This window comes from Strix uralensis, chromosome 2 (assembly GCF_047716275.1).
Source record: "Strix uralensis isolate ZFMK-TIS-50842 chromosome 2, bStrUra1, whole genome shotgun sequence".
In the NCBI taxonomy this organism is placed as follows: domain Eukaryota; kingdom Metazoa; phylum Chordata; class Aves; order Strigiformes; family Strigidae; genus Strix; species Strix uralensis.
Genome location: NC_133973.1, coordinates 124,331,981 through 124,359,058, shown reverse-complemented (window position 1 = coordinate 124,359,058; position 27,078 = coordinate 124,331,981). Strand labels below are relative to the sequence as shown.

Here is a 27,078-nt window from a genome sequence, read left to right as displayed (position 1 = left end):
AGAAGAGCTGACCTGATCCCAAAGAGCTTACACTCTAAGAATGAAACAGGAGACAAGGAAGCATAGGTAGCTGGCAAAGGTGCGAATGAGAAGGCTTTGGTCAGAATTACAGACATATAATCAAGCTAAACAAAGTCAGATTTTATGATCCTAAGGACCAGTTTTAAGCCAAGAAGTGATTCACTTTCCAGTAGGTGATATTCTTTCATCTTCTTGTTATATGAGACATATTAACACAACAAGGACCTCTTTGGGATGTATTTATTCAGAAGAAACAATACTGAATTTCTCATCTTTGATAAGCACTAAAGAAAAGAGATCTTAATGTCCTTGTCCCCCAGGCACATGCATCCTCTGTCCAGGAGCCAAGTTTAGTCATCATACTTGCGTATTTGGTTCAAGTGCATCTCCATGAGTGTCACTGCTGAGAATTAACAGCTTAAAGATTGGGAAGTCACTAATTGCATGGCAATAAACTTGGGCTATGAGTAAGTAAATTCAGATATAACACTGATATAAAGGTAATGCTGCTGAAAGGGTTGCTAATATATAACCTTGGTGCCTGGCAAAAAAATGTTTTCTTTTAATAGTTTTCTTCACTTAACAGTTACTCATTTCAAAATGTCCCCCTCTAACTGTGTATAATCTGCTTTGGTGCAGCACAGAGGAAATTTATTCCTTTGACACATTTATTCTTTTAATGGTTATTCATTAGAGAGAGTTTCACCGTGTGAATGTACATTTTAGTTTGGTGCAAAAGAAATTCATCGTTTTGACAGTTTTATTCTTTTAACGTTTATTCATTTAAATAGGGCTTCAGTCTGCAAAGCTGTTAACAAGAAAACTCTAGGAAGAGGACACTGCAGGTTAAATAAGTCCATCATGTTGGATGCTTCAAAGGAGTACAGCATACTCTCTCATCAGTAATGTGGCACCTACATAAGAACTTCATTTAGCTTTATAATTTAACCAAGAAATGTCTTAGACAAGAGAAAAATGGGTGCTAAACAGGGCTTAAAAATCCTTCGTTACAGATGGCCTCATAATTTTTGCATATTAATTAATTAGCAGGTGATTCTTCATCTGTATCTTTTCACTGTAGAACATTCATCCCAGTGTTGCACACCAAATGTTTTTTGTCTGTTTGTTTGTTTTAATGCAGAAGGCAATTCTGTTTCTGAAAGGAAAATTTTATTAACTTTTTGCCATGTAAAGATTAGGTCTTAGTTTATGGTCTTAGGTCATGTCTCCAGTCAGTAGAGTCTAAACAATCCTACCCATTGTTTAGACAGTTATCTTTGGATGGGATGAGCACTGCAAAGCTTTGCATTCACTGGAGAAGGAGCCAGCTCACTACAAGCTCATCCTGGATCTCTGGTTTCCCACTAGCTAAAGTTAACTGCAGAGTAAATCGATCATCTGATTCTACAGGAGTCAAGAGCTTTCAGCAGAGAGTAACAATGAAAGATATCATTTAGCATGTGTGTAGGGGGAAGGGAGGGAGGGAGGGAGGGAGGGAGGGAGGGAGGGAGGGAGGAAGGAAGGAAGGAAGGAAGGAAGGAAGGAAGGAAGGAAGGAAGGAAGGAAGGAAGGAAGGAAGGAAGGAAGGAAGGAAGGAAGGAAGGAAGGAAGGAAGGAAGGAAGGAAGGAAGGAAGGAAGGAAGGAAGGAAGGAAGGAAGGAAGGAAGGAAGGAAGGAAGGAAGGGAAAAAGTCAAAAGCAGATGAACCCAATTTTATTGGAGAGGGGTGTTTCACACATTAGAAATCTCCCGTACAAATCTGACAAGAATCACAGATAAAAGGGCTCCTACCTCGTTTCCAATAGTGTAAATCAGAAGCAATTCATAAGCTTTGTGGGTTTTCATCACTTATGAGAAAAAGCAGAATTTGTCTTATGTTCTTTAAAGGGGAGTTCAGAGTTCAAAAAGACACTACACAAATGAATCCTGAAATTTTATGTGAACTTCTAGGATCTAGTAAAAACTGCACTTTCATTGATCTTAATCTGTTAATGATCAACACAGGGAATAGAGAGGACTGTGTGCATTTATTTAAGTGTATTTTTCTTTCTATAGTTCAAAGGCACAGTGCTACTCCATAAATAAGCTAAACAGCATGTAATAAGGCCTTAACAGCTAATGCCTCACATACAATTCTACCAATGATCTACATACTGCTGTAAGGAGAAGAGTTTGTATCTTAGGGCATATTTAATCAAATAATGCAAGCGTTACCTGCTCACAGTAAATAAACTCAAGATCTTAGTCATTTTAGGAGCTTCATTAAAGACATTAAGTAAGATAAAAGAAATTATACAATTCCAATGGAACAATTAAGATTTCTGAAGTTTTATAAAATATGATAACCTTGTTCACAATGATGATGATAGTCATAATTTCTTCTAAATAATTTCATCAGCTTCTCATATGTGCTTTTAAAGCTTTTAAAGCCATAATAGTGGTCATAATTTTTAAAGAACTGTGGGTAGTACTGCTTCCAAAATTTTGCAAGAAAGTATAAGGGGTTTAAAATTTTTGAAAATTGACTCCTTGTAAAGCATACAAGTATAGATTTACAAAAACTTAAACATTCTAAATCACTAATGGCCTGGGAAATAGTAGAGACATATTATTTATGTCCTAAGATTTTACCTGAATGAAATATATCAGGTTCCCTGACATTCGATTTTGAATTGTCTATTCAAAAAATACAAATGTTTACAAGATAATTCCTGTTTTACCTCTTAGATGATCTGTACATTGAAATTTTGACTAATCTGCAGAAGATACTGTGCTTGAGCACCTTTTTATTCCAATATGATTTTTCTTTGCAGCGTATGCTTTGTTTGAATTTACCAGCTTGACTGTAGAATTCTCCGAAATGAAACTTGGGTAAATTTTCTTTACTACAGAGTGTTTGTTATTTCTGTTCTGATTTAACAATCTCATGTCTTCTGCAGCAACTTATTACTATAGGGAAAACTTCAATAACTTGGACATTCTGTTTTGTTTTGTTTTGTTTTTTTTCTTTTTGCTCACAGTTCCAAAGACACCTCCAGCTAATGTAAGTGGCAGAAGTGGAAGGCGACATGAATTAGTAATAGCATGGGAGGTAAGGGACTTTTCTGATTAAAGGTTTTGTTTCATGTTTACTTCTTTAAGGGCAAAGTAAAGAGTACTGCACTGGGGTTTCCTTACAGCAAATCTTGGCAAGACGTGAACATAAAATACCGTTCTTTAAATATTTTCTAAAGTTTCAAAGTAATGTGCATTTTCATGTGGTTTGAGTAGAGTGCATTATGGCAGCAGCTCCAAAGTTGGGCTAATTCATGTGTCTTTTCTTCCTGATCCACTGCTTGGGTTGATTTGTCTTTTTTGGATCTTATGTAAATGCTACACCAGAAGAAATAATATCTAAAGGAACAGAAGGACAGCCTTATAACTTTTTTAAAACTTAAATTAAGAAATAATTATTTTTTTAAGTATTTCATAAAAATATAAAACCAAAGACCTGAAATAGACTTTTATTTTGAGAAGATATTTATAATGTAAGATGCAACACAGATGTATAACAATGCCAGTGGGCATTTGGAGGAGTGGGAGTTGCTTTCTCTGCTAATCATAAATAACACAGTAGAACGGAGACTTTTCTTGAGGAGTTTTCAAAACTTCTATATTCATCATGAAGAGTTTCAGATTCAGAAAAAAATATATATATATATAAAACCAAGAAGAATTCCATAAACTAAAGACATGGGGTTTTAACAAATAATGTTTTAGTCTAGCCAACTTGAGGAGAGATTCAGACAGTAAGACACATGGAATTCTGACTATCTGCTTAAAATGGCAAATTTCAGAACAGCTGAAGAGCCTGTCTTCTGTTGGCACGTCTGCCTTCTCCAACACCAGCTACCTGAGACAGCTGAGACAGAGCTGACTTCAGTTTGCTTTATAGTCTGTAACTATTAACAGCAACATCTCTCTTATTGGGAGAGAATTTTCTGGATCCCAGACAAAAACATCGGGTAGCTAGAACTGTATCTGATGTAAACTGGCCTAATCCTAGTCTCTAATATGATATAGTAGTATGTAGTATTGATATTGTCTTTATAGTGTTCCCCAGGTGACTGGAGTGGGGGACTACTGGAGTGTGTTATATCTCCCTCTCTGTCAAGGGTTGAAGTTCTCTTTCAAAAGAAACCAGAGACCCATGGATGTCCCATCCTGCAATACATATACAACAGACAGTTAAGAATTAGCAATTCCCATAACATAACTTTCAGTATACATTGACTTTTTTTTCACAAAAGCCAGCTGATGCTTCTTCACGTATAGCTAAGGAGTGCAAACTGCCAATAAGGCAGAAGGTGTTGATCCATCCCCTTTGTTTCTGATTAACTCCTTGTTTCCGTCAATACCTAGTGCTGGTCTTCCTAGTGTTAATATGTTCAGCACACTATTGTTTCACATACCTCTTAAACTGCATAAAGTCATTAATCAAATAAAGATTACAAAAACATCATGGCATTTCATCTGTGTCGAATATAAATTGTGAAGTGGATATGCTTACATTTTTTAGTTGTTTGAAAGATTGCTACCATTTCTAATTAAAGCCACTGCCTCTTCAAAAAAACAGTAAAAAGATAGAAGAAAACACACAAAAATATGCAATTAAAAGTAAGTGTTGAAATTTCTACTATAGAACTAATCCTAGCACGTTGAATAACACTCCAACTCACTACAGATTACTGTGCTGTCTGGTGTAGCCACTGCATTTCCATAAGGCACAACCACAGTGTAAGTTAGCATAGCTCCAGCACAGTCAGTCTGTGCTTTTGCAGAACCAAAAAAGTCTTATTGGACTTACATAAGCAATAGAAATTCAACAAAGTACTTTGAAGTCTGAAGAAATACTGAGATGGTATCTGGGCATTCAGCAAGAAGACTAACCTACCTAGGCTTCTGAATTATATTCAGCAGGTTAAAACAAAATTTTTTTCACACAACTTTAATTCACAGACTGTAGTTAGCACTTGCAGTAAAATCCAAGTGTTCTGATACTTGTCTTGTAATTCTGGCTTTTTTTATAACAACTGTCTACTGCCAACTCCGTAAGTATTGCAAAGAGCCGCAAGGCTCCTCCTTTCCAACTCAAATCACTAGATTACAAAGTCTGTCTTGTTTTTCCCTCCTCTGACTTCGGAGTAATTTTTTTTCTTGGATGTGCAGTGCACATCTTCAGAAGGACGGATGAAAAATGATGTCTACAAGTGAGGTGCCTGATGATGAGACATTCACTTGCAATGTGGAGGGCAGAGGATTCAGTGTCCCCTGTGCCCCCGCTGTGATTCACATGTTCATTAGCTGCAGATCTAGAATGGGCACTTCAAGAGAGGGAGTTTAGACACCCTGGTTGTGGCATTTCCCATAAGTCTAATATGCTAACAGTTGTTAAAAATCACCTAATTCTAAACTAGTCCATTGACTATGTAAGAAATGTAGGCAGTAAATTAGCTTGAAAAATTCCATTCCTTGAGCTGGACATATAAGATTTAGTTTTTGCAATGCTCAACCTCTCAACAGATAAATCCCTCTGCTGACTGTCTGCTTATGGCAGATGTGTCACAATTTAAGTGGTTAATTTCACAGATCCCCTGAGAAAAGAAAAGCAAATGAGATTTTTTTTTTTTTCCACCAAGACTCAGTTTGAGTTAGAACAGATAGATTCATTACATTATATCCTAAGTCTCAAACTTAAGCCTAGACTTAAATCCCTAAGACTTGACACTCCATTTGGATACAGAAGATAGACAGGGTGGCGCCTAAACCCAAGAGAGTCCCACTGTAGTAAGTGTCAGTCACATCATATTTTAGGAGCCCTTAACAACATACTGCTCTATATTTTTAACCAGGTCACTAGAAGGGGCTATTTGACTAATAGACCACTGGTTAAAGCACTAACCACAAAGTGGGAGATATAGAAGAAGAAATCTTTCTCAGCCCACGAGCTTACTCAATCCTAGAACAGGGACCTAACTATGGTGATTAGGTGAAGAAACTCTCTTACAAGGTTCCTCTTTAGAAGCAATTGTCCATATGTGTTCCCAGGCATGATACATAAAATTCTATAATGCAACTGCAAGGGATCACCCTCACACAAGCTGCCAGATCATGGTCAGCTACTGAGTGACTGCTTTTTAAAATAGTAAAACCACATCTGATCATTACTTGAACTTTATTTTTTTAGCCAGTGTCAGAAGAATTTCAGAATGGAGAAGGATTTGGGTATATTGTAGCCTTCAGACCCAATGGAACACGTGGTTGGAAGGAAAAAATGGTGACATCTTCAGATGCCTCAAAGTTCATCTACAGAGATGAAAGTGTGCCACCTCTGACTCCTTTTGAGGTGAAAGTTGGTGTTTACAACAACAAAGGAGATGGTCCCTTCAGCCCTATTGTGGTCATCTGCTCAGCTGAAGGAGGTCAGTTCAATATGAAGTTAACTTCTATATTATGAACTACGTTAAGCTATTTTTATATAATATGTCCTATTATACCATGCATTTTCAATCTTAAATTTCAAAGTTCTTTGCAGAAGTGCTAAGTTACATTAAACATGTTTTGCAGAGAAGGAGGTGAACTAACTTGCCAAGGTTACCCAGAAAGCAAGTGACAAAGTTTAGGAATAAACTTCAAGCCACATCAGTCCTAATCATAAAAAAAGTCTTAATAAAGGTTCGTCTCAAAAATGAAATCTGTAGTCTTAACTTAAGATGGCCTGCTCTAACAATGAGCAAAGAAAGGCTGATATTTTCTAATATTTCTGAGGTTCATGATGCATTTTTTGATGGGTTATTCAGACAATAGCTCAAAGACTAAACAAATTCACTTATGAATGTTCTTTTCCTGGTTAATGGATGATAAAAGTGCATGGAACACAATTTTGTTCCTATTTTTATTGATTTTTTCCTATTGTTTTCTATCTTTTTTAGTTAATTAGTATAAAAGTTCTGAATTTATGTTGATGTCCAAATATTCAATGCGAATTATAAGAATATTTCAGAAGAACAAATGAAAAATATTTCTTAAAAATTTCTACGCCAGCTTGGTATAACTCTCAACATTATTTTGTGAGGAAAAAAAAGACTAATTTGTACTAGTAAAAGAAGTTGTTCTGTATTGTCAGGAGCCAGTGTATGGAAATTTCCATACACTCAAAAGGTAAATAATGTTATCCACGGGAATATTTTAAGCAGCTCCTTTACTGGAAATCATATATTTCAGTTCTTCTTTCCTATACTATCTTTGAGTTATCCCACTGTCTCCTGCTAAGAGAATAAAGTAAGTTTAGTCCTCGTACAAATGGGAGGAATTTCATACTATCTCTACAAAAATGTAGTGTGAAGATAATGGTATTTCATGTGAAGCAGGAAAACATTAAATGTTATTCCATATTAGCCCACAATAGATGTGTAATTTTGGAGCCATGATGTAGCAGAGATTATCTACTACTATTCTCTCACAATAATTACAGAGGTTGGAAATGCTGGTTTTGCTAAAAGCAGTTCCAGTAATTTGTTTATGTTCCACTGTTTGGATCAGCATTACCAAGTATTCATATTATTATAAAAACAATTACATTTTGAAATGTAAAAATTACCTAGTACAACTTGGAGATTTTACAGCTGACTTCCTTGTTCTTCAATGGAAAATGATACTGTGAGACTGATGGTGATGTTTTTATTATTTAACAATTTCATACTCTAATCAGAAAGTTCAATAGAGTTTTGCAAGGGAAGGGAGACAAAAAATGGATTTTTTTTTTTTTTAAATAGAAAAAGCTATTTCAACAAAAGCTGAATGCTGAATTTTAATAAGTAGTCCTTTGCTCGTTATTTGGACAAGACTGGAAATGGAATAATCAGTAACATATAAATCAATTTTTCTAACATTTCTTTTAAAATATGAACTTTACAAATTATCTTAATAGAATTATTAAAATTAACTTTCTTTCTGTGCTCCCAGAGACTATCTCTAGAAACCAATTTTTCTGATTATAATTCAGTTACTTGAAAGTACCTAGCCATCATAGCTTTACTAATTCAGTTTCTGTGTGTGCCTGTACGTTAGACTTTCCTTTGGTAAGAGGAATTCTATGGGCCTAAAGACTTTATAAGACTTATATTTGAGGAAAAAATATGGGATGCTGTGACAATAGAATGCAAAATTAATTTATAAAAAGCTTTTCTCCAGAATAACCTTAGGTGATATACTGAAAAGTTAAAGGAATAACAAACCAGTTTATTACAGATAAGTTACGGGCAATATGGAGACTGAAGAGAATAGACATTTTAGCTTGCTATGAAAAAAAGGGGGAACTGCTTTTGAAAGAGCCATGGACTTCCACACTTAAGGAGCTAAACAACTGAAGGCACCTTTTCTCGGGGATTTCTATTGAAAAGGAGATATTAAATAAAGATTGACAGTACAATATATTAAGTTCCAGCAAACTCTTAGTTTACTTCCTTTTCATCACACACTCAATTCACTGCTCTACAAACATCTAGAACAAAGGCCTAGGATAAAATTACTAAAATTTAAGGAAACTTTATGTCACATATTAAAAGGTTTCCCACATCTACAGATGGATCTACAATTGTTTACTGGCATAACAAATTTGTCTAAGGAAGTCTAAAACCTCTGCGAAGCACATGGGAAAAAAATAAAAGTTTGCATAGGACAGGTTCTGGAGAAGGAAGAAATTTCTCCTTTATTAAGAATTAATGTATCTCTCTTTTCTGTATGACTGTGACTGCATATTGTGTTCTCTCTGATCTGCATTCAGAGCCCACTTGTGGTAGCTCTGAGTTGTGCCCAGTCAAGCAGCTTGGCAGGTGGTACTGAGTAAGATATTCCCCTCTGTGAACACAACTGACTGCCCTCTGATTACATAATGTCTCTCTGACAGAGGCAAAAAGCTTAAAAAACGACCTGCTGAGTAAAGAATTTCAGAAAACGTGAGCAAAACACTGAGCGCTTTCTCATAAGTAGAGAGAGGCTAATCCTTTTATCTCTATCTCTGAGTCAGATGTTTAGAAGATAATATGATACTAATGGTTACTGAGGGATCAGTGATGGTGATAAGCCAAAGATGAAGTGGGGAAAAAGCCTCACTGGTTATAGATGTTTTAAGACATTTCTTCTCCTTCATTGGCCTTTTGACTTCATAGGAAACATCACCAGGATACAGCTCAGGCAAGAGACTATCCAGGAGCTAAAGATGCAGATGAATGTAATGGAAGGATAGAGAATAGAATGGAGAAGCAGAGGAAAGGGTTGTACACAACTAGCTGGATAACCCAGGAGGAAAATAAGCAAATGTGACCCTCTGGAAAAGATGGCTTAATGCAGTAGAAAAGTTTGAAGGAGTCTTTCCTGAAGACCTTAGGAAAGGAAGAAAGCAATCAATCAAGGAGAGAAGAAGAAAAAGAAAGGTCAGATGTTTTAGTAAAGTAAAAGAGATTATGAGAGACAGGGACCAGCTCTGAAGAGGGAATGGGGTTGATACACAGACGATGCAGGATAGAAAAAAAGATGCACAATTATCTTCAATAAGAAGGCAGAACAGAAGGACACAATTGATGTGTTCCAGCACCAGGGGAAGACAAGCCTGAACCATAAAGGAACACTTTAATAAGAGAAAGAGACACCAGAGCACAGGGAGAGCACAGCAAGTCTGGCTGCTGGAAGAAAGGTTGCAATGAGCAGGCCTGAGGCTGAAAAGGAGCATGAACAGAGCAGAGAGATCTTCTGACTGTACTTCCTGCCAGGAAAATAATGGTATCAGATTCATGCTAGAACATACTGAAACAAAGCTTCAGGAACAGGTGATTTTGATCCACAGAGAATAAAAATTGTAAAGGCACAAGATATTAAAAATAAACCAGTGAACAAAAGCAGTGTTAAGCACTGTTTATTTTAGCATTTATATATTCTTTGGAGTTTTTTCTTGATGGCTACATCCCATTTAAATACTGAGGGGCTAAGAATGCCAAGACTACTAATACAAGATTTCAGTATCAGGGAAATCATATACACTGTGTGTGTGTGGTTTTAACTCAGTGGAAGAGGAAAACTGGGAAGATCAGAAATATAGCAATGGAGAAGGAAATATAAGAATGTAAAGGTACAATTGCAATAAGATGGAAAAGGCTGTGCTGATCAGAGTGATGACCAGGTAGGCTTGCTTTAGCAAGCATGACTAGACACAGTATGAGCTACATAGGAAACACAAAATAAAAGTAAAAATGGATGTATGTCATAACATGCTGATGATGTGTTAACAGGAGATACAAAACCAGTGTTTGGATAAAACAGAATATCCTTGGTTTCCATGTCATTTCAGAAAAAGGCAAATAAAGAAACTGGGAATTGAACTAGAGGTCAGTTGCTGATTGCCCTGATCATTTTGGATGCTGAGAAAGACCTTTTTAATTTTAGATAATATTACGGACACTGTTATTTATGAGAGAATTTAGCTGCTCAGAGTAGTTTGGATAGTAAATACAACTAATGACCTTGTGTTCCGGCTGTGATAATTAGCATATTCTTTACCCAGTACTGACTAACTGAGAAGAAATAATGGTATTACAGTCTTGTTTTGATGAATAATTAAGACACTAGAAAAGCTGATCATAACAAATAACAGTAGAAGTCATCATTAAATAGCAGGAAATTCTTTAATAAGCTGGAATTAACAGTTGAGACTAGAAACGAAAGCGTTTTGGAATGTCTCTGAGCCAAAGGTGTAAAATCTACCTAAACTTTACACTGCAAGAAATGGTATATTTCTAACACATTACATGTGAGGATCTAGAGATGTACCCACTAAAAGATATTCAGAATAAGTTAAAAGCTTACATAATAAAGTCCAAATAATGAAAAGAATAAAAATAACACAAGTATTGCCAAAAATTAAGGTGAAAAAGATTTTTTTTTAAGTTAGAAAATTATATAAAGCATGAAAAAATGTGAAGTAAACAAGGTATAAAAATAATCAAGGAATGAACCAATGGTAATGAAATATTTTATCATGTCTTTTGAATAAATAAGATGATTTAGAAAGGATAGCTAATAAGAATGTAAAAGTCTGCAAATTTTTACATCTGTAGTGAAAACATCTTGTATTGTCAAGTGCTCAGAAATTCAACCCTTTCCAATTCAAGCAATGCAGAACTTGCTGTTCACATGTACCATAAATTAAATTTAGTCTGTTTTTCTATTCATGACTGCTATGGATGGTGAGAACTACTCCCCTTTATATGAACAAGGACCTGGAACAAGATCTTTTCCATCCCAAAATAATTAAAACAAAGAACAGTTGGCAAAATAAATTTTAGTTAATCTATCAAGAAAAAAATAAAAATATTTCTATAGAAGTGCAAGAAAAAAAACCCTTTACCACCAGACTTGCGAAAGGCTTTAAATGCTGCTGGCAGAATTTCTTAATGATCAGTCTTAGATTGTATATATTTAATATTCATAATGCTAATGGAAGAGCTGGTTATGATATTGCTGTTATTACAACTTCAGGATGCATTGTCAATACAGGGAAGGATCTTTACAATACATAGGAAACATGTAAATTAGAGGACTGGAGGAAAAGGAACATGAATGACATACAAGTGTTAGATCACATACATAAGCTGTAGTAACAAGCTAGTCCATTACAAAATGGGAACCTAATAGCTAGAACCTACACACAAGAAAGACTCAAATGTTTTAATTTGTATCAGGGCATCATTCCGACAAAACTGGCACAAAGCTTTGCTAAAATCTTATCTACAGTTCTAGTTCCTTGTGCTCAACAAAGAACTCAAGACGATAGAGGTTCAAAGGACTGACAGGATCATCAGGAAATGAGTAGAAACTGGAAGAGCTCGTTTCTTTTGTCTGAGTAAAAAAAGGCTGTTTGTATAAGATGCTGTCTGCAAATCAGGGAAATTATCAGGGATGGTGAAGAGCTTTTAAAGGTAAAGGGCAATGAGGCTACATGGTTTTTTTAGCAAATAGAACAAACTAGCCATTCTTTATCCTTGAAGCTAACTGGCCAAAAAGACTTCACATCTGCACACTTGAACACTGTCACTCTCCAGACTGTAGCTGCATCCACACACCTCCTGGGAACCATCCCTGGCCAGGTACCAGCATATTCCTGGGCATATTTTGGGGTAGCGTTAATTGGCCAGAGTCAATACTTCACCACGGATCATGCTAACTGTTTAATGCTATGGGCAACTGTATGCCCATGCTCAGGCTGGTGCCTTGTCTCTCTGTCCCTGTTTAGTTTACAAGTATAAACACAGCCTATCAGCACAAGAATAAATATGAATTAGCATACATGTAGTATAAAAATAGGTGAGAATATAAAAGGAAATAGAAACAAGCTTCTGGGAGAAAGAGGGAACCCAACTGATTTCAAGATGAGTTAGGTCTTTTATAAAGGTTTTTAATGATTGCCACAATGGGTGATACAGAATCAGTTCTGTTAATTTCAGTATCTATCTTCTCCTTCAGCCACCTGACAAAATTATCTTCACAAAACTTAAAAGTTCTATAATTTTTATAAACAGTGTAGTGACTACTACTAAAAACTTCTAGATATGAAATAGAGTGCCCTAAACAGTGCAAGGTAAAGCCTGAAGACTCTCAGTCTTGCTGTTTAAAAACTCCTGAGGGACCCCAGATGCACTCCTGTAATACATACAAGATGTAATGATACTACATAGCTTTTGTTCTTGCTTCGTATGGATTTGTACTAATTCATTGAGCCAATGGGGAACCAAAGCTCTCAGTTATCTGAAAGGCAAAGGACCATGTAACAATTTTGTTCCTTCATAACTTAAAGAAGTTAAGGACAGCTAGTGGATGATCTGATATTGAACAAGACACTGCAGAGTGAAGGATTGTTCTCGTTAGGCCCATCTCCCCTTGCTTTTCACCCTGAGCTCTTATTTAAACATTCAAATAAATTACGCTTTCCTTTTCATTTAGAGGAAAGAATATGCAATTACACACTTTTAAATACAGCCTCCATGTCTTTAATTAAAATCTTACATTCCTGAAGTGAATTCCTGTAATTCATTTCTTAGGTAAAGTTGAGCTACTTGGAGTTTAGGTGAACCTGAAAGTTAATAAATCAACAAATTAGCTGTAAACTACAGTGGATTATTTCCTGTTTCTGTGAGCTGATCCATCAGGAGAGATCCTGTAAAAGTTCATCTAGAGCTGTCTCCACTGATTTTTTAAAGAAGAAAATCACAGTCCTGACATGTAAGAGTTTATTAAGCATTCCTTTAATTAATGCCACTAGCTCCCATGGGAAGTCAGATGTGCAATCAATATATTAGGCACATCCCCTCCTCATGTGCTGAGGATAACTCTGGCTGCCACGTCACCTGGTGAAAATGAACCATTTATATTCATGAAGATGACAATGCTCCCCTAAACTTTTAACCTAACAAAGCCTGAATTTTGTCAGTCTGCTTGTCCAACTTCTACTTACGTGCCAAGTTAAGCAATCCATGTGTAAGTAACAAACTGGTACAGCCTTCATGAAATAAGGCAGCTCCTTATTCTGATGTGACACTCCACTGCATAATAAATCCAGGTTATGCCGTGGAGAAGGGAGAGACACAGAAGAAGGTATACTATGAGCAAGAGCGCAGGAGAGTAGCATTACAGGAGCAGTCTTCAGAAGTTCCACCTGACAAGTCAGTGTATTTCACCACTAAATAAAAGAGGTTCAGGGCAGAGGTCACCACTGCAGGCCTGATTACTGCTTCATTGCTAGCTCATTTCCTCACCCTTCTAATTCTTCTCTGTTTTAAAGACCTCTGCAAAGACACTGGTCAGAGAGAAGGTGAAAATAGGAAGAACTTGAGGATAAGTCCAAGGGCCTGTCCAGGAAACAATCAGTCACTTCATTCTTGGTATTTTGGAAATCAGACATCTTTTCCATTTCTAGCACAAGATTCTGGAGGAAGTCTTATCTTGCAGGGAATCACGCCACCACAGATCTGGTGGAGTCTCCAAACCAAGGACACACATCATACAAGCTGAGACGTGGAACTGAACATAACATGTCTTGGCTTTTCTCAGGAATAGAAACAGTTTACTGCAGGTCCCCTAGTTTGGAAGGTAATCTTTGTGGCTATTTACAGCAAGGGAGCAAATGCTACCACTTTCTTTACCTACAGGTTGACACAAGTGGGATGACTCTTTGTGATTTTCCTTCTTTTGTGGATTTTTCCACAGAAAGTAATTATTACAGTCATGGGTCCTGGATGAAGTCCCAAAATCTCAACTATGTGGAACTGCCTGGACTCATAATGCAATAACCCAGGCTGAGGTTCTTAGTTTCAACTGAGAACTCAGATTTATGAATTAGGGAAGTGTGTAAAAATCCCTTCTAGAGTCAAATTGAGAAGTGAATGGATATTAAGTGATTGGATGAGGAGTCCTGACTAAGGTTCTGTTCCACAGAAGAGTTAAAACAACATAAACTTGAATAGGCCCTTAGACTTGTTTTTTAAGTTAGATCATGTGGAAATCTTTAAGGATGAAAATTTCAGAAAAACAGATCAGTTTACAGTCATAAATAGGGAGAACACAATGAGGGCTAGTAACTAACCTTTCTTTCTCTTACTTGCCAATATCAAAATTCAGGATTCCCTCTCTGAACATTAGATCAATACAATTAGTGTAATTCCTTGTCCTGCTTTATTATAGCTGTCCCAAAGATCTACAGATTGAACACGTTTCCTTGAAGTGTGATTGCAGCAAATGGAAAGACAAGGTTTCGTGGATATTGCACACAGCCCTTTGAGAACTTGCCATTTAATTCAATCGGGGAATACTAAAGGGAGAATTGAAGATGTTGGCCCTTTTTTTTTCTAGTATGACCTCAGGCAGACACCTATAGTTTCAGTATAATGCCAAGATATTACGAAAAGAATATGATTATAACGTCAGTGACCATTAGAGAGGAACCTAATGAACCTTCAAACATCATTAGTTTTAGACACACAGAATAAAGTATGACATTGGACTGTATTGTATCGCCAGAAATTATATGGTCCTCATCTTATTTGAATCAATAAAAATTCTATTTAGTCTCCATAAACTTTCAGACAGTCATAATATACCTTATTCCTAAATATATAATTTCTGTTCTTTTGCTGAACGCTTGCATTCTCAATGTATAATATCAGTGAAAGTACAATGAATAATTTCTGGATATGTAAGAAATACATTTTCTTCACATAAAAAAAAATTAAACTATTTCTACTCCATTTGTTGAAAACACTTTAAAAAAAATCAGAAAATATTCTGTGTTTCTATTCTGAGCAATATATAAACTACTCCTAGTGAATGCTATGAAGAGGAAATGATTTTTACAGTTATAGAAAGTGTAAAGGCTGCCAACCAACATTCTGTGTACATCTCAAATTATTTATCCCACTGCAATCTTTTCTGACAACAAAGTAATTGCTTCAATAATACAAAAACTAGAAAATAGTTTTTGCCACACAAATCTTAGTAGCACATAAAATAGAAAGCAGGGTGTAACTATTGAACAGAAAATCATATTATGAGGAATATATTTTTTCATAGCACAATTCTTCCAGTATTGAATTCAGATCATTACACTTATTCCTGGAGATTTTTTTTTTATTCTCTGTTACCTGAAAAGTTCCATACATATATTATACTTATTAGTAATACTCATTGGTGGAGAACACCATTTTGCATCACATCAGAAAATCTTCTTTAGATTAGAAATAAATAAAAAAGATCAAAAAAGATCTGCAAACATTAAAAATCTGACATCAAAAAGGATGAAAAATTTGTACAAGCCATGTCAGAGAAAAAGCGTAGGACAGCAGTGCCAGAACAATGCCTGCAATATGATCAGAGAAAGGAGGGTAACTAATGAGTCAAGACTGATATTAGGCATCTTACTAAGGCAGTTTGATCACTGAGAAAAATGTACCATTTTAACTCAGGTTGTTCTATAAGGAAACTCCTTTTCTGTAACCCTGTTAAATGAGACCCAAAAAAAATTTTTTTTAGAAAGCCCTTTGATGTGTCTCCCTATAACATAAGCCAAGACCTCTGCTTGTCCTTCAAGAGCAGATCAACACATCAGAAATGTAATGAGGTACATTAGGCCAAGGAAGAAATCGCAGGGTCTGCAATTGCAGGGGAATGTGAATTCACCCTTTTGCTGAGCAAATGAACTACACCAGAATGGTGGAGAAATGCTGCTATTGTGTGCTTCACTGTCTGTGTTCAAGCCTTGTCTCCACAGCTTGTCTTAAGGAAGTTTTCAGTAATGTTTAGGTAATAAAGCAAAAGATCCTAAAGATTTCCTTAACTCATGCCTCAGTTTGATATGTGACAATTTTGGGGTACTCTTCACTCCCAGTGCACTAACTGCTGATACAAATCGGTGGTATGCTCAATGGCCTGTCACGGCATATCTCTACATTTACCCAACTTCCCAACCACTGAAAGACATTAGACCTCTGTAAAGTGTTCAGTGATATGAAAGTGCAAAGTAAAACATGCCTGTGGCAGCACTGCTGGGCAGGTGTGACATGTAAAGCATCCTGCAGCCCTAAGCCTCCACTGTAGGACACCTGCCCGGGTTGGAGTGCAGGGAGGGGCCTCCACTCCACATAGTCAGGTCAGGACTGCAGAGTGTCTTATGAAGAGCATGGAGATAGAAACATGAACATAGGGCCAATGGTAACAGCACATGTAATCACAGAATCACAGAGTCACAGAATCATCTGGGTTGGAAAAGACCTTGAAGATCAGAGGGACAAATCCTGGGTCTTAATGTTTTCTTCAGAAAAGTGTGCATCCCAGGCCTAAAAGAGTATATGCTTCACAGCAGAAAGAAGACGGTATGCCCCACACACTGGTGGCTGTGACTTCAAGGACATAATAACATCACTCTAAAAATGTCTTTTACGTAGCATTTCACTACAGCTTTGAGTATCACCTCTTACTCGGTATAATCCTGAAGCAGGGCTGACTGAGCACCCTAGCAAGGTATCACTCATCCTGAGCTGACAGAATAGCAGTAAAAAGCCAGGAAGAGAATGAATGCTCCATTTACTACTGAAGTTAGGTTGATCAAGGGCTATGAAAGGGGTAGAGGTGTGGGGGGTACATTTACAAATATTAAAGTGGGGGTTTTTAAATCATAGACAAGAGATTCTGTCACAGTTTGCTGCACCCATCATCAGTGATGTAATATTGATGTAGCCTGACACGAATAAAGAAATACAACAATAATAATCTCTTCATTTTATTCAGTTTTTCATGTTCCCCGTAAGTGTCATACCTTCTTGTGAGTATTAAGGTAGAACAAAGGAAGTAAATGACAGTTTCAGATGGAATGGTTTTGATAAATACAAGCTGTTACAGTGGAGGTTTATTGTTTCAATTTTTCTTAATACAGAACCCACTGCTGCTCCCATCGATGTCAAAGCTACGAGTTTGTCTGTATCAGAGATTCTTGTTGCGTGGAAACATATTAAAGAAAGTCTAGGAAGACCACAGGGATTTGAGGTATGAACACAGAATATCATAATGAGAAGTCTTGCTGCTTTTTCTAGCATTGCATTCTGTTAACATGTGCAGTAGTGAAGCTTCAATAGAAATTATGCTCAGTTTAGCATACGTATCTGTAGAACAACGGTCACAGCTGTAGCACCGGAACATCTTTTATTTATTTGTGCTTGAAAACTGTTCAACACCAGTTCTTATAACATCTCTTTGACACTTCAAAAAGAGCTGAAAGAACTGCAAGTGACCCAGCATACCTCTTTCACAGTCTGGGGAAGATTAGGTATTGACTGTTTTCAGCTCTAAGTGACCGGTTCAAACTTGTTATTTACTGAGAGCAATGAACACAGAGAAAGGAAAGTGCTTCTGCCATCCATGCACCCTCATCCCGCAGCGGCCGGGGGACATCTGCTGGGCAGATCACAAAAGGTCGGATGTCAGGAGGGGAAGCCGCAGCCGCACAGTCCGCAAATAAAGCTCTGCTTAGAGGCAGCCCTTGGGAAAGAGAACTGGCCCTGGCAACGGATCTTCTCGCACTTTTGGATCCAGTTGTAGCTTTGGGTCCAGTTTACAATCCAAACCTCAAGGAACAGATTCAGATCTGAGACTAAACCTATCCTTTGGGGTCACCATGACCCATCCTGACCTTGTGATTCAGGCTATGCTGCTCCTCATGAAATAGCTCGCTTAGACTCAATTTACTGGTTTGGGGATATTTGACCTGCTTTAGTCCTTTAGAGAGTGCTGACTCTTTATTGGTTCTCTACAGTAACAATGAAAAGAGGGTAAACATGTAGATCTGAGGCAGATACCAATCATAAGGATGTCTAAAGATATCTCGTGACCTACTAGCACAGACTGTCTCTCTGGCACCATGTCCGGACAAGACCTGGGGATTAGTGACCATCACTGATGGCTTTAGGTGCCGGGGCAGCACCAGAGCCACCACACTCTCTAGCACAGCCTCAGGCTGGACAGCAATGACCAGGACAGCACATTTACCCCACAGCTTAGACACAGCATTTTTTTACCTGATTGCTGTAGCCTCTTGATACTGACATGCTCCTGTATTGTTATCCAGCGCAGGCTGAGCAGGCTGTGACTACGACATGTCCCCTCAGGTCTCTTAGTTGTCCAGGTCTCTTTCCCATATATGCCTCCATGATGACACTGGCAAACCCTCTGTCAGTTCTCTCTTACTGTACTTTATCACCCCCACTCCTTCCTTACATTAAACATGTTTTTACCCCGTTGCACATGGCTTGCTTCATGCAGCAAAAGTGATATCTAACAATTTTACCTTTAGGACTGCTATATATAAAGAGAACAAAACTGTATCTGATAGAGATGATATTCACCTTGCAAATACTATCCCTCTCCACGTTGAAGTGTTCCACTTGCTACTAAGCTTTGTCCTCAATTTCCAGGCCAGTCTTTTATCCTCTGAAATAACTTACTGACTGCACCCTGTCTCTTCTCTTCAGAAAGGTGGCTTTTTTGTAACTCCTTTTCAGATATCTTGATATCTTTTAAATTACACCTATTTTTTACTCTTATCCTCATTCCACCGATCACTTTGATTCTCAAAATGTTCTATTAACTTTGTTTTACATATTTTAAAATTAAAAAATAGCTTTTCTTTATGAAATTGAAATTTCCCTAGAAACTTATTCTTTCATAACTTGAATGTATTTTGCATTTACCTGCTTGTCACATAACACTTTCCTTAGCTCTACAGATGTGTCCTAGCAATAGATGGCTGTTCCAGGTAGGACAGTGGGCTGTCTTTGTATCAGATGTGGTCTTCCTGACTTGGAAAGTGTTTAGACCTTCAGAGTTCAGTATACTCTGACCCCAACAGTAACACACCTGCTCTATGTCTCTCATGGACTTTTTAGGAATGAATTTGGAAATTGTTATTGATACAGCAGGGGTTATTAACATTGAACCTTATTAACAATTTGGCTCGTCACTGTGCTGTACACCAATTTTAGGATTCTAGTGTGAAGATTACAGAATAAATATTTCAAGCCAGGGACCTGCAGTCGACAGAACAAAAAAATGAAATATAAAAATACTTCACTGCTTCTTTCTGCCTTGTCCCATGAGGGAATTACAGGAGCCTTCTGAGGTACTAGTTTTATCTGGGGAGAGTAGGGTGCTTTTTTCTCCCCTCCCCCCACCTTTCCACTCTGTTTATTTAGCCAAAATTTCACTGCCCGCTTTCTGACAGATGAATCTTTCAGGAAGTAGTTTGCTCTTTTCCTGTCCTCGTTCCCAGGAAAAATTATGATTAGAGCAGCCCTTACTCAATAAACAGAAAAGTAAATGCTGCTCTCCTGCATAATTCAGCAAGACAGAACACAATCCAAGGGTGATATTGCTAGATCTTTTCAGTTCCATTTTTGGAAAGGATTTAATCAAAAAGGAGATAATGACTTATAGGATCAGTGTAGCGAGTCAGTGCATTACAGTATTCACTTAGGAACACTATCACACTATCAGCCCAATTTTACTAACATACTAATGGTTCCTCTTTAAAGCATCCTCTCAGTGCAAAAAGGAAGGACTGTGTATAGCAAAACACTAGGGCTAAACTCCCCCCCTAAAAAAACCCTAAGTGCAGAGCAGCTTTATACTTTCCATATGACTAACTTTCTTCAGCTTCTGTGAATACTATTTTAATTTAAAAACTGATTCTGAAAGTTTTATCATATGTACTACAGTGCAGAACATAGCCTGTAGCACAAATATCCACAAATAGCAAATAGATAATGTACAGAAATCCAGTGAATTTGATAAAAAGATGAATGATTTATCTTTTTTTTTTTTTTACAATTATTTCCTATTGCAGAATTATTGTGGACCACAGGTAAAATGTTGCCTTCAATTCAGATTGAATGCAAAATAATCTGACTAGCCACTCTGTTTTCATGTCACAATTTGTATTCTGCCTGCGGTCACCACAGCAGTGACAACCACCTACATGGTCTTCACATTTCCTGGCCTTTTAGAAACAGCATTATAAAAAGGGGGGCTTTTTTTTTAGCATTTGAATGTTTGAGTTCTAATCAACAAAAGTGACAGAATATTTACTACATATGGACAAGTTCGCAGTGACCCACTTTCACTTCAGCCCTGTTTGCACTTTGTACTAAGGAGTAATGAAAGGCAAAGTAACTTGTCCAATTTCACATTGTCATCCCTGAAAGGCAGTGTTAACTGTTATGTCACATGAGTTTTATGCAAGGTTTGCTGTACTCATTTGCATCCTCCAAAGCACATATTATTCCTGACTTCAGTACAGGTTTGTCAGCTGTCTGCCCGACCTTACTAAATATATGCCAGCTACACTTTGATAAAGTAGAAATAGCTTGAAAACTTTGTCAGAATGGTAGAAAAATATAGTGTGTGGTTCACACTTATTGTTTAGAATCCATAACCTGAAGGTTATAAAATCTATTTCAGCCCTAGGCAATATTTTCTTTGTCACTCACTACTGGTAGGGAAGGGAAAGAGAATTACTGGCTAGAGATAGATATTTTTGTTTTCATTTTATTTTCCAGAAAACCAAGGCTAATACTTAAGTATACATCACAAAGTTCATGTCTTTTTCACTGGAATTCCCTCCTGGGATAGAATCTTGACTAACCTAATCAAAAGATCAACTTACAACAAAAAAAATATAAAAAGTAGAAAATCTCAAATGCCATTTTCAGAGGGGTTTACTTGACATAATAACTTGTTTATATCATATTCTGTCTTTTCAAATATAAATATTCAAGTTTTTGCTGTTTCTTAGACGTTTTTTATCTGTTTTTACAGTGGAACAGAAAATTATGTCTCCATGGTACTAGAATTTTATTTTTCTTAATTTAGTGAAGTATACCTTGAAGTAATTTAGAAAGAGCATATGGATGTTTCTACCAGAGGCTGGTAAAGCAAGACAGAAAAAAAGAGGAACTGGTGTTTTACCAGCATGAATGCAAATTTACCAGACTTCACTTTTTGAATGAATGAATTTTCCCAACCCCAAAATTAGCAATTGGATAGTTTTATATATGAGTCAATTTTGCCTTTGAAGCTACTCATATGCTGATTCAAACCCCTCTAAAATCCTGAAGACTATAAACAGGAGTTCATAGCAGAGCAGTACTAGTGCTTCTCAAGTCCTTAAGGTATGGATCATACCCTAGATCTCTCATGACGGCCTCAAGAGAGCCACACCCTTTGCAAAGTCCTTATCATGAATAGTTTTTTAACAAGACCACCAGCTTTCTATTACCTAAAATCAGAAACCTAGATAATTATTGATTTTTCATAAGAAAATACAACTAGATATTTGACGATAGTTCTCAAGGTTGAGGTACGTATCAGTTTTCATCCCTTGTGTATGCAGGACTATGTGGGAGAAGAGAGTAACTGAGGAAAGAGGTGGAGGATGCAAGCTACTCCAGAGAAGATGCCAGAACCTAGGAGTACCGAACAGTGTTTTCTTTCTTCATTTCAGTCAGCAATTGTTTTGGTGAGAGGGAAGGAACTGAGGTTGATTGACCTTTTTGCACAAACCTCTCATCTTGTTGTGAAGGACAGTCACACCAGTGTCTTGAGATGATACAAAAAACATTTCTTTTCTTGTCCAAAGTACTTGGTTCTACCATTGCACTAATATTTGTGCGACTTAACATGTGCCAGTTTAAAGCACTGATAGGTTTTCTGATAATGATAATTAGAATAGTGTTTATGAAATCTGAGTCATGGTTTGGGTTTTTTTTTCAGGGTTAGCAGCAGTTCTTTCAGCTCACAGCTCTTTCTCCACTAGCACTTTCTGTACTCTGAGATCTCTTTGAGTTCATTTTCAGTTACATCAGTACTGCTGATGGTGAATAATCAGAGAGCCCAGGAAAGTTTTTGTGTTTTGCCCACTTTGATTCATCCTACCTAATTTACACTCTTACTTGATCTGCCTAATTTGTAGCTTTAATTCTCTGTGGTCAACAGAAAGAGTATTCAGACCATAACTCTGACTTTACTGAATTTAAAGAGGGCCTGCAATTAGATCAGATTAATTTATACCAAGGTATGCACACCCTAGAAACCAATTTGGGAAAAAAGTAATATTTTTTAAGATACCTTTTAACCTCAAACTTCAAGGAAGTGGTCTGTAAGTATTAGAGGTAGAAAAATTTTAGATGGAAACAAATTATTAACATGATGATTTACTTTTAATGATTTACTTTTATTTTGCATATGCTAAGTCTGCTTAAGCCACAATCAGGACAAAGTAGGTTGCATGTTCCTGCATCTCCTCTATTCAGTGGTTCAAATATCATTATTGCTTTCTCTTCTGCTCAAAGAAATGGGTTTCTGGGAATCAGATATCAAAGCTTGCTATTCTTTGGCTAAACAAAAACCAAAAGAAAGCCCAGAAAAAATTTATAACCTCACAAACAATAATGTATTAAACAGTCCAAATTTTCCCCTTTTTCTTCCATTTTTCAAATATGTGCTACTCTTTTGTGATTTATGCTTCATGTTATAACAAGATTTAAAGTTATCATTAGTGAAAACCTACTCTAAGTGTGCTAAATCCTTCTAAGCAGTACAAATTAAGGTTACAGAAAATAACAAGATTTAAAAAAAACCCAAACACATAAAAGTGTAAATAAACTCTGTTTTAAGAGATATGTCCAGCACTTTTAAACATCAATGGTATCTTAATTTCAGTTCAAATCGATGTAAGTTCCCCCACCATCGACCTCAGTCAACAATCACTGGCGTACTTTTTTTTATAATCACTTTTTCCTTTAGTTCATTTGGCCATCAACAAATGGATGCGTGCCTTAGAAAAGAAAGAGAAAAGCATAGTTTGAGATCAAAGTCCAAACTCACCTGGCAAAACTTTAAGGAGAATTTTAAAAGCAGGGACCAAACACTTAAGGGCTTTGAAGTACAGGAGAAACTGAAATAGAAGTATTGCAAATTGCATTTCATGCTTTTGGTGTTTCATACAGCATATTCATTCCCCCAACGATACCCCCTTTCAAGGGGGAACACCTTTGCCCTGTGGTGCAGCAGAACTGGTTGAGAACATGACATGGTTATTTTTGCAGACTTAACATGTGCAAAATATAATTAGTATCCAAACTGCGAAGCAGTGGTAGAGAGCATTTCCAAACACATGAAAAATATCAAAAGGACTGAGTTATGCTCCTAGATTTTTCCACACTCATCAGATTTCAGTATCTATGTAGTCCTAACACCAATATTTGGAAAAGCACGTTTTCCCAACTTCTTTATACTAAAAAAATGTTTCAGTGCAAAAGCTGGGGGCTATCTACTGTCTTGTAAGTTGCATTCATATGAGATGTGTGTGTCCTGTGAATAAACAATGAGACCTACTTATAATTTTGCTCCTGGTTCTCTAGAACCAGGATTTCAGTTGCATTTCCATCTCTGCTACTGTCCACCTGTGTAACCTTGGTTAAGTCACTTTTCCTTTCTGAGCATTTCCTTGTTGGATCCTCAGCAGACTTCACTAACTGGATGATAGGGTCTTCAGGATATGTGCTGTCTCTCACTACCTGTTTGTACAGTCACTAATACTATGTGGCTCTCATTACTGTAGTGTCAAGTTTGTAAAGATGCATTGCAAGTAAAATGAAAGGAATCTGACTGCCCAAGAGATGATAAGCATTGGATGTTCAATCCTAGTGTGTGAATTGCTGGGTCTTGATTCTTTTTTCTTTCCAAGAAAGATGTGATTAGGTGTTACTTCAGGTACCAACAGGACTGGTCAAACATTCAGCTAGCAAAAATACCTCAGTGAATCACGCTTACTTCAGCAACAAGTGGTGACTACAGCTAGATTTGCTGAGCCATAATTAACTTAAGATTTAAAGCAACAACATTTTAACAAGAGATAACGCAGGCACACACACAAAAATATTTACATGAATTTTACAATTGAAAGAGTAGACTTTGAGTTGGCACAAACTGATATATCCTGGATCAAAGTTAACAGAGTCACTTTACTCAAGTGAAGATATGACCTCAAATGCATATTTTTGCAGCCAGGTCTTTCTAGATTTTTTTTTTTCTTAAATGCCAGTGCTAGTGCAATTATAAAAGGTCAGCATTGTACTCATTGGTCTTATTTTCCTATGAAATCCTTGGGTTTTTTGGTTCATCATTTTCTGGGATACATTCACAAGAGTGCTGTATTGTCCATGACCTTTTCCTCAGAGGAAAAGTTATCCAGATATAATATGAATAACTTATTATGAAATAACCGACTTCACAGAAAAGGTCAAAATGTGGAACAAATGCAAGTAGGTCTCAGCATGAATAATGGTAAACTGGTCTTTGAATGGCACATTAGTGACATCTCCTGTTAGGTAAAATAAGTCCCCATGAGAATTACCTTACTTGTGTAGGTCACTTAGATACATTAAAAAGAGAACTTCTTTTTTCCAGTTATGCCCTGAAAATACTGGTCCTTGAGGAGACTAGTCAAATTCCTAGCTCAGCTCTATAACCTCTTTGAGATTATGATAAACTCAATGCCGATACCAGAAATATGGACTAAGAACCACCAAAGATCATTTAGGGTTTTTACGTCTGAAAAGGAAGGGCATAAACTTACTATGAAAATTTAATTTACCAGAAACCTGTTTATATCCAAGAATGAAAACTGAATCCACTTCTTTCTTCTTCTTCAGATAATATTTTTCAGATGAATGAAAGATTTCCTTCAGTGTTCTGTCACTTCCTATTCACTACACTAAGAAATCTCATGGCTCTGAATTGCACAGGGCCAGGAAGGGAATATTGCTCACAACATTTCTTAGCTGATGTGGTCAGAGCTTTGCAGGGTGAAGGTAGACGTTCTGGTGACCTACCAGAGGATGAGGTCCCTTTGAACTCTCTGAAATAATTTTGACTCCCTGCCAATGTCCATCCTCTGCTCTTCCATCTTGTAGTTACTTCTTCTTGTGCCAGTACACAACAATTCAATGTGCTTCAAATAATGCCATGAGATTCCGAGTCTCGCCATTTTGGAGAAGTGAGCATTGCTTGGCTCTGAGGTTAGACCACAAACCCCACATGTTTAAAAGAGCCTGATGATCAGACAAAAGGCAGAAATGGCAAAAAGACACTCCGTAGGATAACACATATAAGAATCTGGAAGCATGATCTTCCCAGATGACTATATTAATCCTTCATTTGGTTGCTTGTTGGCAGGTTGGTTACTGGAAGGACATGGAGCAGGAAGAAGCAGCAGAAAAGGTCAAAACTGAGGGAAATGAATCATCCATCCTTCTGACAGGATTAGAAGGAAACACATTATATCACCTAACGGTGAGGGCGTACAATGCTGCAGGGTATGGACCACCCAGCATTGCTGTGCGTGCAGCAACCAAGAAGTCCCGTAAGTGATTGCAGTACCTTTGCTCAAAGGCAGAAGTCAGGGAGCAACCTCTGCCCGCTTGAGTTTTCTTTTAATTAGACTGTATAATGATCAGGAATCATGCATAGTTTTGTTTCATGGCTTTGCCTTGATATTTAGAAATGAATTCATATGATTTTGCACTCATAACAAAGGTTATCTTCCTAGAAAACAAGGCATTTTTGACAAAGAAGGGAGAGAAATAGTTCAACTTCATATGCTCTGTGGAGCTTATGTGGTCGGCTGAGTAAATACGCCACAATCTATTAAATGACAATTCTGGTGCAAAAAAAATCTTTTAAAACTCTGGCTAGAATTGGGAGCCTGCTAACATGACCACTTGTAAATCTAATGAAAGATTGAAATACTTTTATTTTGATTTTAAAGGAACTTCCTATAAAATATATTTATGTACATGTTATTTTTTCTTCTCAGCTCCCAGCCAAGCACCAAGTAATATTATGTGGATACAGGATGGTTCTCATGTGTCTCTTGGGTGGGAGCCAGTCAGACCTCTTGCTAATGAATCTGATGTAATGGGATACAAGGTCAGTTCTTCCCCTTCCCTGCTCAACTTTCTTCCAAATGACTACTCCTATTCCTTGTTGGCTTTTTTCCCTTTCTTGTTTTTCCATGTAAGTAAAGGATGCTGTACAGACTGTCAGCAATTGGTTTTCACCATGAAATGCAATAAATAAAATTGAAAAGAGAGAAATGTCCCAACATTTTCTGTGTTGTGATTTTCAACCACTGATTATAAACGGAGTAAGCTCTATCTGAGGGGATCAGTTTATCATATCTGACTCAGAAGTGGCTATTAATAAGACCAACCTGCAACGAAATTCCTACTAACACTTCAATTTAACTGTGTTTGCAGTAGGATTTAGAGAAATGTAGAAGAATAAGACATCTTAAAATGACATTAAAATTACTCTTTTTATGGAGCAGAAATACAAATACTTCAGTTTGTTTTGTGATCATACTGGTGA

The 27,078-nt window shown here is 36.9% G+C and overlaps 1 protein-coding gene across 6 annotated transcripts in view; it reads left to right on the top strand.

Annotated features, from left to right (window-relative positions):
- The window catches only part of CNTN5 (contactin 5), a 666,666-nt gene that overhangs the window by 633,872 nt on the left and 5,716 nt on the right, over window positions 1-27,078 (top strand). For all 6 annotated transcript variants that reach the window (XR_012627723.1, XM_074860212.1, XM_074860211.1 and 3 more), the window contains 5 exons: window positions 3,042-3,112; window positions 6,248-6,482; window positions 17,534-17,643; window positions 25,885-26,071; window positions 26,525-26,637. Coding sequence is in view for 5 of the 6 variants with exons in the window: in XM_074860212.1 (XP_074716313.1) it covers window positions 3,042-3,112; window positions 6,248-6,482; window positions 17,534-17,643; window positions 25,885-26,071; window positions 26,525-26,637 (716 nt within the window). In the remaining variant the exon portion in view is untranslated. The remainder of the gene's footprint in view (window positions 1-3,041; window positions 3,113-6,247; window positions 6,483-17,533; window positions 17,644-25,884; window positions 26,072-26,524; window positions 26,638-27,078) is intronic.